We start from the raw sequence: 17,707 nt of genomic DNA, 5'->3' as shown, positions 1-17,707 counted from the left end.
AAACCACCGCCTGCAATGTCAGCATCCCACATGGGCACTGGTTCAAGTCCCGGCTGTTCTACTTCCAATCCAGCTCTCTGCTATGGCCTAGGAAAGCAGTAGAAGATGGCCCAAGTGCTTGGGCCCCTGCACCCACGTGGGAGACCTGGAAGAAGCTCCTGGCTCCTGGCTTCAGATCAGCCCAGCTCTGGCCATTGTGGCCTATTCAGGAGTGAACCAGTGGATGGAAGACCTTTCTCTCTCTCTCTCTGCCTTTCCTTCTCTTCTCTGTGTAACTCTGACTTGCAAATAAATAAATAAATCTTTAAAAAAAAAAATCTTCCATCTGTTGGTTCACTGCTCAAATGGCTGCTAAGCTGGAGCTGGGCCGGTCCAAAGCCAGGAGCCAGGAGCTTCTTCCAGGTCTCTCATGTGGGCACAGGAGCCTAAGCACTTGGGCCATCTTCTGCTGCTTTCCCAGGCACATTAGCAGGCAGCTGGATCGGAAGAGGAGCAGCCATGACTCAAACTGGCGCCCATATGGGATACTGGCACTGCAGGTGGCGATTTACCCACTATGCCACAATGCCTGCACCTGAAGATCACTTCTGAGTGCAGATTATCCATGATATGCTGAAGTCCCGTTTGGATTGCTTCTCACCTGCTTCCTGCTCTACTTTCAGATGGCTCACGATGCTCTGAACGCGCCCCTGCACATCCTCCGGGCCATATATGAACTGCAGATGAAAAGGACTGATTCTTTCTTCCTGGAGGTTCAGAAGAGGTGAGGAGCATGTAGATGGAGCCAAAATATGGCGAGCGAGGAAGCAAATGAGGGCAGGAGGATCACACGGGACCCCGGGCAGCAGCCCTGACTGGCCAGGCAGCAGACATGGAACTTGTGTGTAGTTCTGCATGAAAGGACATGAAAGGTGACCTATGTTACACTGCCTGGGTTGTCTCTGATGCATGCGACCAGCTTCTTTGGACAATGTTGGATTTGCAGGCGGCCTCTTGGAGTAACCCCTTGTTATGGACCCAGATGTGGAGGCGAACACCAAGATGCCGCTCACATCACCTCCGTGTGCAGGTTGCAGAGTAGGAGCTGCCACTCAAGGGCTTTGGTTTACAGAAGGGTTTTTCACCACTGCAAATCATTTTCCCACGAAGGTCACTATAAAGTTAACAAAATTCCCTTTCTTTTGGCCGGGAGGTTCAGAGCTAATGCTTAGACCCAGTTGTTCAGATTGTGTAGAACTTCATATTTCTACAACCTGATCACCCCCTCCACACCTTCATATCCTAGTTTTGACGTCTTACTCTCATTTCTCTTTTACTTTATTTTGTGGTTTTCTTACTTATTGCCTTGAATTCTGTGAACTGAAGCAGATGCTGTGAGACGAAAACTGTTAGGGCACAGGCTGAGCTGCTGTGACTGAGAGAGCAGAGATACCGCGAGTCACAGCAGAGGGAATTGCTTCTCTCTCATGTGACAGTCAGAGGTGGACAGCAATCCAGGGCAGGGCCAGCTCTGATCCACCAAGTGGTGGTCTCAGCTGCACAGTCAGGAAGTTCACCCACACCAGCCCTGGGCTCCAAGCCGATGAAAGGGGGAAGGCAGAGAAACGAGTGTGTCCTTCGTCCGATTATTTGAGGGGAGGCTCTGGAAGTGCCAGGCTCCATCACCTGCCTCTCCCTGGCGGGACCCTAGCTACATCATCCAGCTGCTAGGGGCTTGAGACCGTTTCTGGAGCTGGGCAGTCGTGTCTTTGCAAAAGCTCCAGGGAGCTTCGTTTCTTAAGGAGAAAAGGGGAGAATGGACTCTGGGGGCAGTTTACATGCCCGCCACGAGGCACGTATGCATCTCTGCGTGCCTGAATGAATGACGCTGTGGATGCAGTCCACAGAGCTCAGAATGCACTAATGTGATCGTGTGGTCCCAGGACCGTGGCTCTGACGGCATTTCCGAGAAGTGTGATTGCAGGGTGTACCCTGGCCTGCCTGTGCTTTATGTAGCCGACTTTGGGATCCTTGTCTGCAGGTTTGATGGCGATGAACTCACCACAGATGAAAGGATTCGGTCGCTGGCTCAAAAATGGCAGCCCAGTAGGAGCCTGAGACTGGAAGAGCAGAGCGCCCGAGCTGTGGATACAGACATGATTATCTTGCCGTGCCTGGTATGTCACCCACCTTGGATATGGTGTCTGCACTTCCCACACCCCCTGCTTCCGTTGTGAGAAGGCTGGGCCTCTGTAATGGTGGTCTTGGGTTCACAGTCCCGGCCTGCACGCTGCGACCAAGCCACTGCTGAGTCCAACCCGGTGACCCAGAAGCTGATCTCCAGCACAGAGAGTGAGCTGCAGCAGAGCTACGCCAAGCAGCGCCGCAGCAAGAGCGCCGCCCTGCTGCACAAGGAGCTGAACTGCAAGAGCAAGAGGGCTGTCCGGGACTACCTCTTCCGTGTCAATGAAGCCACAGCCGTCCTCTACGCCCGCCACGTGCTTGCGTCCCTGCTTGCCGAGTGGCCCGGGCACGTGCCAGTGAGTGAAGACATCCTGGAGCTAAGTGGCCCAGCCCATATGACCTACATTCTGGATATGTTCATGCAGCTGGAAGAAAAGCACCAGTGGGAGAAGGTAAGAACCGACTAGAGCAGGCTCCTCCCTTGCCCCTTCCTGCATATCTCTGCCGCCCTGGGGGTTGGACAGACTCCCCCCTGCCAGTGCTTTCTGGACTGAGGGTACCGGTGTGGCACTGTTGGCTTCTCCCAGGGATTGGCCTAGCATACGCTTGGTGCTCAGAGAGTATCTGAAGTAAGGATCTGGGGCAGGCGTTTGGTGCAGCCATGAAGACACTGCTTGGGAGTGTGGGGCTCTGAGTCCTGGCTCCTCTTCCCATTGCAGCTTCTTGTTAGTGCGCACCCTGGGAGGCAGCTGGTGATGACTCAGATACTTGGGTGCCGCCCACGTGGAAAACCAGCATTGAGTTCCCAGCTCCCAGCTTCAGCCTGGCCCAGAGCCCTAGCCATTGAAGGCATGTGGGGAGTGAGCCAGTGGCTAAGAGCTCTCTTTGTTTCTATTTTTCTCTCTGCCTTTCAAATATACAATAATTTAAAGAAATAATGATTCCATTAAACATGCCTTAGCATTTTGGCTTTCTTGTTTCATACCTCCAAGCCTAATAATTAGCCTCCTGTCTCTTTCCATGTTCCCTAGACTCTCACTTTATACAAATGCTGAGGGTCAGGGTTAGGTGGGACTCTCTAGTATCTTAATCCCTGTAATACAGGAAAACTTCCAGTGAGATTTTTGCCTTCTGTTTTATTTTATTTTTTGAGAAAGAGGATGATAAGTAGAAAGGTATACAGGCAATGGCTCCTGACCAGACTGCAGCCAAAGCTGGAGCTGGGAACTCAGTCCAGGCCTCCCATGTGAGTGACAGGGACCCAGTCATTTGCCTCTCAGGGTGTGCATTAGCTGGAACCAGGTGTCGAGCCCAGGCACTCCAGTGTGGGATGCAGGAGTCTTAACTGCCAGGCCAAACTCTGCCCTGTATTCTGTTTAAACCACTGTTTGTAGAACTTGCAGCCTTGGTCAGAGCCTCTGCCAGCACCTACTGCTGTGTTCACTGCAACCTGGAGGAATGCTGCAGGTGAAAAACAGGCCAGGGAAGCTTGACCAAGACTTCTAATTTCTGAGTGGCAGAGGGGTTCTCAAGAGGATCAGTGCCATTCTCTGAAGTCCAATTTTCTCATTTTAAGTTGCAGTTTGAAAATTGGAGACTATTTTTTTGTTTTGTTTTTAATCAAGTGTTTACCTTTTTTTTTTTTTTCCTAAAGATTAATTTATTTGAAAGGCAGAATAACAGAGACAGAGGTAGAGAGAAAGAGAAATCTTTTACCCACTGGTTTACTCCCCCAAATGGCCACAATGGCCATGGCTGGGCCAGGCCAAAGCCAGGTGCCAGGACTCTCTTCTGGGTCTCCCACATGGATGCAGGAGCCTGAGGACTTGCGCCATCTTTCACTGCTTTCCCACGCACATCAGCAGGGAGCTAGATCAGAAGCAGAACAGCTGGGACTCAAATCAGCACACATATGGGATGCTGGTGCTGCAGGCAGCAGCTTAACCCACTAAGCCACAATGCCAGCCCCTATCTTGTTCTCTTTCTCTATTTTTATTATTACTTATCTGAGAAGTAGAGTTACAGAGAGACAGAGAGAGAGAGAGGGAAAGACAGAGAAGGGTCTTCCATCTGCTGGTTCATTCCCCTAATGACTGCAACAGCTCCGAAGCCAGGAGCCAGGAGCTTCTTCTGGGTCCCTCAAGCAGGTGTAGGGGCCCAAGAACTTGGGTCATGTTCCACTGCCTTCCCAGGCCATAAGCAGAGAGCTGGATCAGGAGAAGAGCAGCCAGGACATGAACTGGTGCCCATATGGGATGCTAGTGCCACAGATGGAGGGTTAGCTTACTGTGCCACAGTGCCAGCCCCCTACCTTGTTCTTTTGAAACAATAATGGGTCAGCAAAACTCCATAGGGCTGAAAACATCCCTTCCACCACCTGCTGTGTGGAAACAGAGACCCAGAATAACTGCATGTGTCCCGATCTAGACCTCAGAAGATCCTGAGCTGAAGCAGAAAGTCTCTCACCATCTTTCCAGTTTCCAGGTGTAGAAATCACCTTGACCCATCACCCTCCCCCTGTGCCACCCTCTCTCTCTCTCTCTCTCTCTCTCTCTCTCACACACACACACACACACACAGCCCATGAGGAGTCTACCCTCCACTCTTTGACTTGCCTGTCTAAGAACATGACCTGTTTTTATTCCCCTCCATTCTTTCCCAGCCTCACAGCCCTGGACAAGCTAGCTGCTCGGCTCAGGCCATATTTATCCTTTGGAAAAGCAAAAGGGACCTATTGTGCCCCTTCTGGGCCCTCTCCTTGCCATGTCCTTCCCCCTCTCTTGTCCCCATAGCTCCTCACTCTGGCCACTCATCATTGTGCTGTGACTACCCACTCGCCTGCCCCGCTGGGAACTCTGTAGGGCCAGTAGCATTTCTGGTTGGTCCCGCTCGTTCTTCCAGTCCTCCTTGCTGTGGTGGTATTCCAGAAGGACTGCAGTGTCCTGACAACAGGGACAGGTCGCGAGGCGGCCAGTGGAGCTGGTTTTAGGGCTGGGGCTGCAGAAGCTTGTTGTGGGTCCGGGATGATGGCAGCCTCTCTGGGTGGGCCTGGGGTTGAAGCAGACTCTCTCTCCTTCTGGATGCCACTGGCAGGCCCTGACCTTACCCACCTGTGTCCCACCAGATCCTGCAGAAGGTGCTTCAGGGCTGCCGAGAGAGCATGCTGGGGACCATGGCGCTGGCCGCCTGCCAGTTCATGGAGGAGCCAGGGATGGAGGTGCAAGTGAGGGAATCGAAGCACCCCTATAACAACAACACCAACTTTGAGGTACAGCCTTATTGCCAGCCTCCTTGCAGCTCTTCCCTCCCCACCCCTCAACACCCCTGCCCAAGAGAGCGCTTCCTCACGCAAGCTCTGTCTGCTCGCCAGAGTCCTCTCCTGGTCATTCCTGCCTTAATGGGAAAGGCGCCCTGTGAGAGTCTGCTCTTCCTGGCGGCTCCCGCCACACCTCCGCACATGGGTCTGGGTCCAGCCCTTGCTCTTAACTGTCTCCCGCTGACCTGGCCGCACCTTGGTACGCGATGCAGAGTGAAATCCTCATCTTTTCCATCCTAACCTCGTATCTGGACGGAGAGGTGGGACTCTGGGTGAGCCAAGGTGCTGCAGACTCGGTCGTTCTCACTGACAGCGCTGCGAGCGGCTCTTGAGCCCTTCAGCAAATGCTGGGGCTGGCGTGGCGTCTGCCCGGGCCACAGCCGTGCGCGACACAGCCCCGTGCACAACTGAAGTTTGGGTTACAGAGTGTGAACCTCCTCATCCTCTTTCCTCCAAGCCTCCTCTCTCCCCGTATTGTTGGCTCCATCCCCACTCCCTTCACGCAACACGGTACTTGGGGCTGCCACCAAGCCGTCCCCGAAGAGGATCGCCTTGTCTTCTCCATCACCTCCAGACCTCTCTCGCTTGTCTGGGGTTCCTGTTGTGGCTTCTTTCTGACTCCCTGCCCTGGCCTTGCTCCACACCGTGGCGGAGTGGCCCTTCTCTGGTGGATGCCCTGGAAGCCTTGCCGCTGCTTGGGAACCTTCCCAAGCTCCCCCTGCCGTGCAGCGTAAAGGCCTTATTTTAGCGCACAAGGCCTTCGCTGTCTTTCCCTGCCAACCTTTCCAGGGTGAGTCTCGCTCTGTCTCCCCCTTCCCAAGCACCCCCATCCACAGAGCAAACAGCTACCCCAGAGATGTCAGCACCAGGCCTCCCCAGCTTGCTCCCTTCCTGAAGTGGACCCCGTGTGCTCTCACCGCCCCCACCCTGCCCAGTTCTCTTAGGCTCCTCCTGTCATCTTTATTGATCATAACAGCCTGAGCACCCCTTCACTGGGACCCCCACCCCCCCCTTTGCCTGCACTGCCCTGTACCATGTCCCAGCCGGACTGAGAACTGCAGAGGAGGGCCGATGCCGTACTCATGTCCGCCTCACAGCTGCGGCAAGGCTTGGCACGAGGCAGCCCACAGCAGTGACAGAGGGGTTTCTCTTTTCCTTCCCCAGGATAAAGTTCACATTCCTGGTGCAATCTACCTCTCAATCAAATTTGATTCTCAGTGCAACACGGAGGAAGGCTGTGACGAGCTCGCCATGTCCAGCAGTAGCGACTTTCAACAAGATCGACACAATTTCAGCGGGTCTCAGCAGAAATGGAAAGATTTTGAGCTTCCAGGTAGTATCAAAAATACGTGGTTCTATAAAGTTTTTTTTTTTTTAAAGATTTATTTATTTGGGGGCCGGCGCTGTGGCATAGTGTGTAATACCACTGCCTGCAGTGCCAGCATCCATATGGCCGCTGGTTCAAGACCCAGCTGCTCCACTTCCGATCCAGCTCTCTGCTATGTCCTGGGAAAGCAATGGAAGATAGCCCAAGTCCTTGGGCCCCTGCATCCACGTAGGAGACCCAGAAGAAGCTCCTGGCTCCTGGCTTCGAATCTGTGCAGCTCCAGCCATTGCAGTCATCTGTGGAGTGAACCAGTGGATGGAAGACCCCTCTCTCTCTGCCTCTGCCTCTCTGTAACTCTGCCTTTCAAATAAATAAATATTTTTTTTTTAATTTTATATATTTGAAAGCCATAGTTAGAGAGACTCTTCCATGTGCTGGGTCACTCCCCAGATGGCCTCAATGGCCAGAGCTGGCCCAGGCCAAAGCTAGGAGCCAGGAGCTTCTTCCAGATCTCCTGCATGGATGGCAGGGGCCCAAACACTTGGGCCATCTTCTGCTGCTTTTCCCAGGCCATAAGCAGAGAGCTGGACTGGAAGTGGAGCAGCCGGGACACGAACTGGCACCCATATGGGATGCTGGTGTCACAGGCAGCAGCTTCACCCCCTGCGGTGCAGGGCCGGCCCTGCTCCTGTTTAAGCTTAACACGGCAAAGGGAAATCATTGGATTTAATACATCTCATCAAAAACGCGTCAGTTGTCGTCGCCTGTTGCTGCAGTTGGCTGATCTATTTGATTCTCGTGTGGCCCAGGAGACACGCTGTACTACCGCTTCACTTCCGACATGAGCAACACTGAATGGGGCTACAAGTTCACCGTGACGGCTGGACACCTGGGGCGCTTCCAGACAGGTGTGTGTGCTTTCTCCCCACTTGCACTGCCTGCCGCAGGGCCTCTCTGGCTGTAGGTACCCTCATGTCGCTGACCTTTTTCTCCGAGCCCTCGCAGATCTGTCCCACAGACCACGTGTGTCTCTCCACTAGTGCTGTGGTCGGCTAGCTGCAAACCTGAATGTGCTGATGAAAGGGCCTTCTCGTGGGGCCAAAGAAACGTGCTTGTTCCTCGGAGTCTGCCAGGGCATTCGGAAAAAGGAGGCACCAGAATGTTAGTTCTTTAAAACGCTGTGATTTCTTTAGAAGTCTTCATTTCAGCAAAAATGTAAATGACCATAATTACATCCTCCTTTTTAGTAAAACTTGAGCAGTTTATAAAATCTGTAATTGCTAATGTACACAACCATCAGAGTTTATTTGTAAAATATCTTTGTTTTGGGGGCTCGGCCAGGTTTCGAGATTCTGAAACAGATGTTGTCAGAAGAACGAGTTGTGCCTCACCTCCCATTAGCCAAAATTTGGGAGTGGCTGGTGGGCGTGGCCTGCCGCCAGACCGGTCATCAGCGGTTAAAAGCCATCCACCTGCTGCTGAGGATCGTGCGCTGCTGCTCCCACAGGTAGGCTGCGTCCCGGCTCAGGCACGTGCACTGTGCTGTCTCCTCCCTCTGTGGCTTGCCTTTGTGCTCTGTCCGTGGGGTCCTTGGTGAAGCCGCGGCTCACTAGGCTAATCCTCCGCCTTGCGGCGCTGGCACACCGGGTTCTAGTCCCGGTCGGGGCCCAGGTTCTGTCCCGGTTGCCCCTCTTCCAGGCCAGCTCTCTGCTGTGGCCAGGGAGTGCAGTGGAGGATGGCCCAAGTGCTTGGGCCCTGTACCCCATGGGAGACCAGGAGAAGCACCTGGCTCCTGCCATCGGATCAGCGCGGTGCGCCGGCCTCAGCGTGCCGGCCGCGGCGGCCATTGGAGGGTGAACCAACGGCAAAGGAAGACCTTTCTCTCTGTCTCTCTCTCACTGTCCACTCTGCCTGTCAAAAAAAAAAAAAAAGATGCACGTAACTTCAGTGTCTTCTAGCTCATCAGTGTTTCCTTTACAAAGCTTTTAGTGTCCTGTGTAAGTAATGTTAGTAGTTCCCGTGGGACCCTCTAGGAGCTTGGTTGGTTTCCTCTCCTGCTTAGGTCACTAATCTACCCGGAATGGGTTTTAGCATGCTGTGAGGTGTAGGAGCCGAGTGCGCTTTTTCCACGTGGAGTTGCACTTCTCACCACAGGCAGTGCAGCAGCCCCGACCATACGGGTGCCTCTGGCCTCTGGTTCCTTTGGTTGTGCTTGTGCCAGGACCACGCCCCCTTCAACACTGTAGCTCTCAGATTTACATACCTACTAGGATAAGTCCCTCAGCTTTGTTCTACCCCTTTGAGATTGTCTTGGACATCTCTAACTCTGCATATCGTACTTTTAGAATTAGTATGTCAGTTTTTATCTGCTCACAAACACACCCGTCTTGCCTCATGAGATCTTTGACTGACTGTAGGTTAACTGGAGGAGAATCAAGGTTTTTAGCACACTGAGTCCTCTAATCCATGACCATTATACTTGGATATCACTCCATTGTTTAGGTCATAGTCATATTTTAGTTTTCTAGGTAGAGGATTTGTGCAACATTTTGTTATTTATTCCTTGGTATTTAATATTTTTGTTGTTATTAAAATTTTTATTTTTGGTTTTGCTGATAGTTAAGCTTTATTTTTATTTTTTAAGATTTATTTATTTGTTTGAAAGTCAGAGTTACCCAGAGAGAAGGAGAGGCTGAGAGAGGTCTTCCATCTGCTGGTTCACTCCACAGATGGCTGAAATGGCCAGAGCTGTGCCGATCTGAAGCCAGGAGCCAGGAGCTTCTTCCAGGTCTCCCACACAGGTGCAGTGGCCCAAGGACTTGGGCCATCTTCTATTGCTTTTCCAGGCCAGAGAGCTGGATCTGAAGTGGAGCAGCCAGGACTTGAACTGGTGCCCATATGGGATGCTGGCACTGCAGGTGGCAGCTTTACCCACTACACCACAGCACCGGCCCTGATAGTTAAGTTTTACATATTGCCCTTGTATCCAGTGACCTTGATAATTTTGTTAATTCTAAGAGCATGTATGTAGATTACTCAGTGACCAGTCATGTCATCCATAAGTAGCAAGTTTATTCTTGGTCCTTAGAAACTGTTTCTTTAGCCTTTTGCACAGGCCAGGACCTCCAAGAAAGGCTGGAATGGGTGAGGGATGGTAGACGTGGTCCCCCTGTTGCCGTCTCAGAGGGAGGTGTTGGTGCTGTGCCATCTGCATCCTGAGCCCCACCCTCCCTGCTCAGATCCCACACCTGTGAGGAGCTCCTTGTTCTTCTTTCCTGCAGTTTTTAAACATGTTTTTATTCCGTCATTCACTTATTTGAAAAGCAGAGCAACAGAGAGGAGAGACAGAGAGAGAGATCTTCCACTCATTCCTCAAATGGCCACAACAGCCAATCTGGGCCAAGCTGAAGCCAGGAGCCTGGAACTCCATCTGGGTCTCCCACATGGGTGGTAGGAACCCAAGTACTTGAGCCATCACCTGCTGCCTTCCCAGGTGCATTAGAAGGGAGCTGGACCAGAAACAGAGCAGCCAGGGCTTGAACCAGTGCAGTATGGGATGCCAGCATCACAAGCAGTGACTTAAAATGCTGACTTAAAAACTCTGGCCCTCTTTCCTACATTTTTTTTTTTTTTAAATTTGGCAAGTAGAGTTAGTGAGAGAGAGAGAAAGGTCTTCCTTCTTTTGGTTCACTCCCCAAATAGTTGCCACGGCTGGCGCTGCGCCAATCCGAAGCCAGGAGCCAGGTGCTTCCTCCTGGTCTCCCATGCGGGTGCAGGGGCCCAAGCACTTGGGCCATCTTCTACTGCTTTCCCAGGCCACAGTAGAGAGCTGGACCAGAAAAGGAGCAGCCAGGACTTGAACTGGTGCCCATGTGGAATGCTGGCACCACAGGCAGAGGCTTAACCTACTGTGCTGCAGCACTGGCCCCCTTTCTTGCATGTTTAAGGCACACAGACACACAGAATGCCAGTGAGAGTGGGTAACGATCTTCAGAGTGACTGACTGTCTTCTCATATAATGTGGAATTATCATTAAAAAAATCAAGGACTCTCCAAGACGGAAGAAAAAGCAGTGGCTGTCATGGGCAGCCCATAGGCTGCGTCTGGGATGGAGGGAGAGGGAAAGCTGGGCATGCGTGCTGTTACCACCATGTCTTCACATCAGCCATCGGGGCACTTAGCGCCACGCGGGCCTGGCTGTGTGCATCTGGGCACAGCTTCCAGGAAGAACTGCTGACTGAGGGTATGCATGAGGCATGTAACGTCGCCGTGGTCTTTAGACGCCCCTTCCTGCTGGCAGCACGGATCCACCCCTGCACGGTTTGCTGGCAGCCTGCCTTCTCGTAGGGACACTCCTGCACCCTTCCATCCCCAGCCTGCAGCCTGCCTCATCACCCCTGCTGTAACGCTCTTGGAGATTGGAGAGGTGCTGGCCTGAGGGCACAGAGGCCCCGACAGAAGGGCAGCCCCCAGGACGGAGGCATAGTGCCTTTGACTTCACGTTCTGAGAGCTTTCCTGAAAACCCAGCTCCAAGGCTGGCTCTGTAAAGCAAACCAGGTTTTCCCACTTATTTACTTTGGGAAGGGTTCTTCCTCTGAGCGCGGAGCCAGTGCCTCCAAGGCAACCCTGAAATGAACAGAATTCCTCAAGTCACAAGAGAAACAGCAGAAGCTAGCGTTGTATATGCAGCTGTAACCACACAGTAAGTCCCAGAATATTAGTCATTTCAGAGCTTTCCTCCTCTGATGCCCAGCTTCCTCTGGAGTCGCAAAGCTTCTGTCCAGACTCTCAGCCAGCCAGCCAGCCACAGAAGATCTGCTCCCAGCTGCGTGACTGGTGTGCGCCCTTCTGGTGTTTATGGGCCCAGGACCAGAATCCTGGCTGTCACCATTGGGTTTTCAGCAGTTACTTGTCTGGCTTTCATTTTTTTTTTAAAGATTTATTTATTTATTTGAAAGTCAGAGTTACACAGAGAGAGGAGAGGCAGAGAGAGAGAGAGAGAGGTCTTCCATCTACTGGTTCACTCCCCAGTTGGCCGCAATGGCTGGAGCTGCGCTGATCTGAAGCCAGGAGCCTCAAGCCGCCTCTGGGTCTCCCACATGGGTGCAGGGGCCCAAGGAGTTGGGCCATCTTCCAGTGCTTTCCCAGGCCACAGCCGAGAGCTGGATTGGAAGTGCAGCAGCCAGGACTCAAACCAGCACCCATATGGGATGCCAGCACTGCAAGCAGCGGCTTTATCCGTTACACCACAGCGTCGACCCCTACATTTTATCTTGTATACGCCATCTGCTCTCTTGCCTCCCCCGCTGAACACCTGTCCTGAGATCAGCCCTGTCCCTGGAAGGTCTCCAGAGCCACCCTTCTTAAAGCTGCACCGCAGTGCCCGCGGACAGGCTGCAGGGTGTCCTGATTCCTCGGAGCCCCGTGTTGAAGCCTGGGTCCCATCCTCTTCCTCCTTTGCTGTTGGCGATGACCTGCAGCTGTTGGGGGCAGGGCACTCTCTGTAATCACTGTACTAGCTGCGGTTTCTCAGCCTTGCCCCTGACCACCTGATGTCCCCTGGCCCCTCCCACAGTGACCTCTGTGACCTCACGCTGCTGAGGCCCCTGTGGCAGCTCTTCACCCACATGGAGTACGCTCTGTTTGAGGATGTGACGCAGCCCGGCATTCTTCTCCCCCTGCACCGTGCCCTCACCGAGCTCTTCTTCGTCACCGAGAACCGTGCCCAGGTGAGGCCCTGCCTGCTTCCCACCCTGCGCTCACTGCCTCCTGCACCAGGGCAGGGCTCAGGTCACAGCCCCATCCTGGGCCCAGGGCGTCGCTGGGGGCTTGTAGCCCTGCACTAGGGCGCAAGTGTGGCTAACGTCTGCGGTGCCCGCCTCGCCCCAGCCCTGGGAGGGCCTTGGGTCAGCACCAACCCTGCTTATTTTGTGAGGCCTAAAGCCAAAGGGGCACAAGTGCCTGGTCTCAGCCCTTGACAATGGTGAGTTTTGGAAAATAAAACGGATGAGTTCCTCCTTCCTCCTCCTCCCTCCCTGCCAGCACAATGGACCCATTGATTGTGAGAGATGAAAGGGCCTTTTATCCCCTCGCTTCATATGCGAGGAATCTGAGGGGGGCGTCCCCTTCCGGTCACCTTGTGGCTGGGTCAGGGCAGAGTCAACCCTGGAGGCAGGCACCTGGCTCCCCCTGCCAGGCTCCTCTGGTGGCTCTGAGGAGGCAGTGTGATGAGAGGCCTCAAGGCCTCCGCGTGTGTGGGTGGGCAGCCCCGTGGCTGTGGCCTGTTGCAGGTGCGCTGGGCACCCGGCCTCATGCCATTCTTTCCTCACGGAGCCCACGCTGTCTCCACAGGAGCTCGGCTTGCTGCAGGAGTACCTGCTGGCCTTAACCACGGACGACCACCTTCTCCGCTGTGCGGCACAGGTACTCCCTCCCCTCGCAGAGCTGGCCGTCTGGGGCCGACTCCCAGTGGCAGGTGTCACCACCTCCCCCTTGCCAGGACAGACTGCGTCAGGAGTGCAGAATCCAGCCCGAGTTTACACGGAGCTCCGTTCCCAGTCAGTCACTTCCTCCTGGTGCTCGGAGCGCAGGCGGGCCCATTTGTCAGCGTCATCCGTGTTAAGCCAGGGGTCAGAACACACTAGCAGGAATGTGTGTCTTAAACCAAACAACCCCTGCCTTGAATTTAGTTTGGCAGGTCCCTGAAGTTTCCATCGAGTGAGACTGCAGACATGTTTGGATGTCATTTGCTCCCTGGCGCGAGAGCCCTCTGGACAGCTGGTTGGTCTCAGGAGCCTTCGCACTGCTAACCTGCTCAGGGCCCCGAGAGCGCGTGCGTGGTCACTGTAGATCAGGGTATACCGTTAGAACGTGCATGCAGTTTGAAATAATGAAACAAAACACTTAAACATTTAGCTATCAATTTGTTTTAAAAAAGCAGTAGTCAGTCTATCTCATATTAACATAAATAGCCTGTTTGTGAAGCACAGTTATTTTTCAAAACACCACTGCGAAGGCTAGCCTTGTTCCGTTTTACGGCCCTCTGACATCCGGCTTCTGCACACAGCTGCACGCAGGTCTGTGTCTGCGTTCAATCTTGCATCTGCAGCAGCCTCTGGAAAACACCGTGTCCTCATGAGAGGCCCGGAGTGGAGAACAGACCTGCAGCCCCAGGATGGCGCTGGAGCCGCCAGGCCCGTTCTGCGGACCTCGGCCTCACAGGTGGCTAGCACACCTGGAGGACGGGCCCAGCCCCACCGGGGTCACATGGGTGGGCACCCGGCTGCGGGTCTGGGACTCTGTCCCTGGCAACTGCTCCAGACAGGGTGGCTCTCCTTTGCTAATGCGGGGTGGGGCTGAGCCACACAGGAAGCACGGGGGGGGGGGGGGGGGGGTTCTCCTGAGACCCAGGCAGAGTAACGATTCCTTTCCTTCCAAATGGCCACCCATGTTGCCACCACTCCAGCTCCTGACATCACGTCCCAGAGCCTTGACACTCTAGGCGCCAGGAAGAGCAGGGCAGCCTCTCCGAGGACCCGTCCTGGCCCTCAGCTGCCCTCCCCCAGCCCATCCAGGTTACTGGCCCAGGGTTCAGACTGTGCGTCCAGATGCGCTCCAGCTGCCTGCAGCACACAGGACAGTCTGGCCTCCAGGGCACCCGCACTCCCAGTGCCCTCCCGCCCCGGTGTCCTGGGCTCCCCAGCACCAGTGCTTTGTCCTCCTGCGCCTCTGCTGTTTCCCCAGAGAGCTTCCCCAGACCTCTGCGGCTGGCGGCACCCTCTGAGACAGCCCCACCTGGGCCTGTGACTGCCTTCTGGGGCTGTGCTCATTCTGCCTTCAATGTGGAGTTTTCTTGTGGTCCCAGTAGCTCTTCAGCTCTTAACTCTAGCCTGTGGCACCCGGGTGAGGGAAACCAGTCTGGCTCATCCCAGGTGCCCACCCCGTCCCCTCCGTCGTGCTCAGCCTTGGGTCTGGTGCTTCAGCACTCCATCAGCCAGAGGCTGGCTTGCGACTCTTTCTCCATCCACAGGCTCTGCAGAACATTGCCGCCATCAGCCTGGCCATCAACTACCCGAACAAGGCCACCTGCCTCTGGAATGTTGAATGCTAGCCCTCGGTGTGGCATGCATGGGACCAGCTGCACTGTCCACGGGGGCTGTGGAGCAGACCCCTGCGCTCATTCAGGAACTCGCCGTGCTCGGCCGGACGTGCGGGTGTGCCGAGCAGACTTCCTCAGAAGGGCGCTCAGGGGGTGCCGGAGACCGCTGTTCAGGGATCGGTCAGCTCCACGGTGAGACCCACAGAAGCCATGGGTGCCAGGAAACCTGGCGCGGTCTCTCTGGAGAGGTCTCAGCTGAGCTGGAGCTGCACGCTTGCTGTCGGGGAAGGCCCAGGCCACCTTTCCCAGCAGGGCCTCCGCAGCAGTGGCCTCCCCTGGAGCTCCTCTTCACTCTGGCTTCTCGAGACTGGGTGATTCAAACCAGACCAAACCTGGCGGGAGACCCTCCCAGCCTCCTCCGACCTCCAAGCAACCAAGGCAAAAGCAGGCGTCACGCTAGCTCCCTGCCTGGCCACAGCCACCTGGGGACTCCTGGCCGAGAGCAAGTGCCCTCAGGAAAGCCTGCAGAGCGCCCCGCACCTGCACCGCACGGCATGTTAGCTGTTGTTCAGTTCCCACCTCGTGTTCTCAGAGCAAAGCCACACAGTTCCCTTAGAGGGTCTCAGGGGAGTGACCAGGGGACCAGTCATTGGTCAAATCCCCTGGTGTGCGAGCAGCAGCCTAAGGAATCGTCTTTAGCTTCTGCACCTGTGGCTCTGGGGTGCCCTCAGAGGAGCTCTCGTGGTGGGAGTGAACCAGAAACCTGCTTGCTTTCACTTCTGGGCGACGGCCTGGGGACGCTGTCACGCCACCACCTCCAGGACGGCGGGGTCATCTGGCTGTCGCTCATCCAGCAATAACCACACTAGCTCTCGCATATGCGTTTCCCATTTTCCTTTTTATGGTTTTCATCTTGCCCTGAAGTGCTGAGTGTTGTTCTCTTGCCAGAGTCACGCTGTGGAGGGTGAGCAGGATTGGCACGCAGGCGCTGCACCAGCCGCAGTGGGACTGGTGGGAAGGCAGAATGCCTGCGGCCACTGCCATGAAAGGGCAAGTGTCTGGGCCAGACCCGAGGGGCCAGCACAGCCAGGGCCACGCCTGACCACTTGGCCTAGTCGTGGGCTGGCGTGGCCCCTGACCTCTGAGGACCCCTTGGCAGCGTCTGCACAGGTCTGGATTGGGAGGCTGGAGCCTGCAGGGCTGAGGCATCTTCCTGCACTTTTGCTTTGTGAGAAGGCCAAGGTGCATGGCCTTCTGGCTCAAAATCAGGTTCTCGGCCAAGTCGCAGCCCCAGGCAGGTGGAACCATCCTGCAGAGGGTGGGGCTGGGGGGTGGTCACAGGAGCCAGGAACAGGCGAGCTCCGTGGCCTCAGGCCTATCTGCCCTGATGTCCAGGCATGCCTGGCCTGATTCCCGTGGTTTGGGGGACGGGGGTGGGGAGTGAGGCGGCAGTGCTGTTTCCTGGGTGGAAACCCCTATCCCATCTTTTGGTCTTGAGCAAACCAATCTTGCTTTGCAAGTTGCCTGCACCCACAACGGAGGTCCCACGTTCTCTGCTACTCAGACTCAAGTAGTTGTCACCACAAGGCATTTCCCTGGAGGGCTGTCACAGAGCTGGTCTGTGTTGGGAAGAGGCCCCACTCTGGGCCTGGAAGGCAAATGGGAAGATGCGCCACCCACAACCTCCACACTTCCGACTGACTAAAACAGGGCAGACTGTTAGGGCATAGGGGTCACCTCCCACTCATGACAGCCACCACCAGCTCTCTTCCCAACCACCCATCAGGAAAAGCCACTGTACATAAATGCTGGACTCCTCATAGCTTTTCTCCATGCCCCACCCTCGCTGTTCTGGTCTCCCTGTTCTTCAGTTTGCATAGAACAGGCCTGAGTTTCCGTCACACACAGCTGCTGCCCTCTGCCTGGGCCCTGGCGAGGCCTCCCTGCAGCCCATCGTGCCCCTGCTTCTGGCCACCTGGTGGCACTGCAGAGCCGGGCCAACTCCCTTCCCGGTCTCCAGCCTGGAGCAGCAGCATCCCAAAGGATTCCCATCGAGATCAACACTTTTTGACCCTTCTTAGGAGGCAAGACTGCCTGGACGGAGAGAAACCCGGCAGGAATAAGGTGTTGTGGAAACATGTGCCTAATCTCTAAAGAAATTCTGTTCCAAATCATATATATTGTACAAACAGACACTGTTCCTAATGAGAGGAGTGACTTATTTTCATCATTGTTTTTAATTTGTTTTCTTACGGGTTTACGATTTTGAATTTTTCTTATTTGGTTGAAAGAAAGAATTTTGATTATATGAGCTGAGTGAGTTCAGCCTGTAAAAAGAATGTTAAGCTATGAGTAAAATATGCAAATGAAGAGAAATATATTGTACAAATTCTATATAAAAAAGCACAGCTGTGTGTGTGCTTTATTTCTCCCTGCTCACGTCTTTCTCGTGGAGATCATTCCACGTGCACTGCACATGGAGTGGCGCCCATGGGCTCAGGGTCAGTGGACGGAAGCAGGTCCTCTAGCCCCATCCTGAGTGTTGCTGGACCGTTAACCCCTTCCCATCACATGGAGCCAGGACTGCAGCCCTCAGGGAGGGGGATGCACCTCCCTCCCCAGGCGATCCCTGGGCTCCCATTCACCTGGGCCTCTCCCTTCTGCACAGCTCTCCAGAGATTTGCACACACACATGATGGCCCTGAGGCGCCTCCTCCCCTCCCTGCCCAGCTCCCTCCTGGGCTCCTGCTGAGCTGAGGGTGGACCTGAAGGGACCCCAGCAGTGTCTCCCTGCTCCTTTTG

The 17,707-nt window shown here is 54.7% G+C and overlaps 1 protein-coding gene across 4 annotated transcripts in view; it reads left to right on the top strand.

The window, feature by feature from the left end:
* The window catches only part of ZZEF1 (zinc finger ZZ-type and EF-hand domain containing 1), a 127,634-nt gene extending 110,330 nt beyond the window's left edge, over positions 1–17,304 (top strand). For all 4 annotated transcript variants that reach the window (XM_062175259.1, XM_062175257.1, XM_062175258.1 and 1 more), the window contains exons 46-55: positions 663–763; positions 2,021–2,156; positions 2,256–2,615; positions 5,288–5,431; positions 6,644–6,812; positions 7,616–7,714; positions 8,148–8,313; positions 12,383–12,536; positions 13,159–13,230; positions 14,837–17,304. In XM_062175259.1, the coding sequence (XP_062031243.1) occupies positions 663–763; positions 2,021–2,156; positions 2,256–2,615; positions 5,288–5,431; positions 6,644–6,812; positions 7,616–7,714; positions 8,148–8,313; positions 12,383–12,536; positions 13,159–13,230; positions 14,837–14,917 (1,482 nt within the window). In that variant the 3' untranslated portion in view covers positions 14,918–17,304. The remainder of the gene's footprint in view (positions 1–662; positions 764–2,020; positions 2,157–2,255; positions 2,616–5,287; positions 5,432–6,643; positions 6,813–7,615; positions 7,715–8,147; positions 8,314–12,382; positions 12,537–13,158; positions 13,231–14,836) is intronic.
* Positions 17,305–17,707: the final 403 nt, after the last annotated feature.

This window comes from Lepus europaeus, chromosome 18 (assembly GCF_033115175.1).
Source record: "Lepus europaeus isolate LE1 chromosome 18, mLepTim1.pri, whole genome shotgun sequence".
Taxonomy (NCBI): domain Eukaryota; kingdom Metazoa; phylum Chordata; class Mammalia; order Lagomorpha; family Leporidae; genus Lepus; species Lepus europaeus.
Note: the sequence above shows the minus strand (reverse complement) of the source record. Positions and strands in the feature narration are given on the sequence as shown.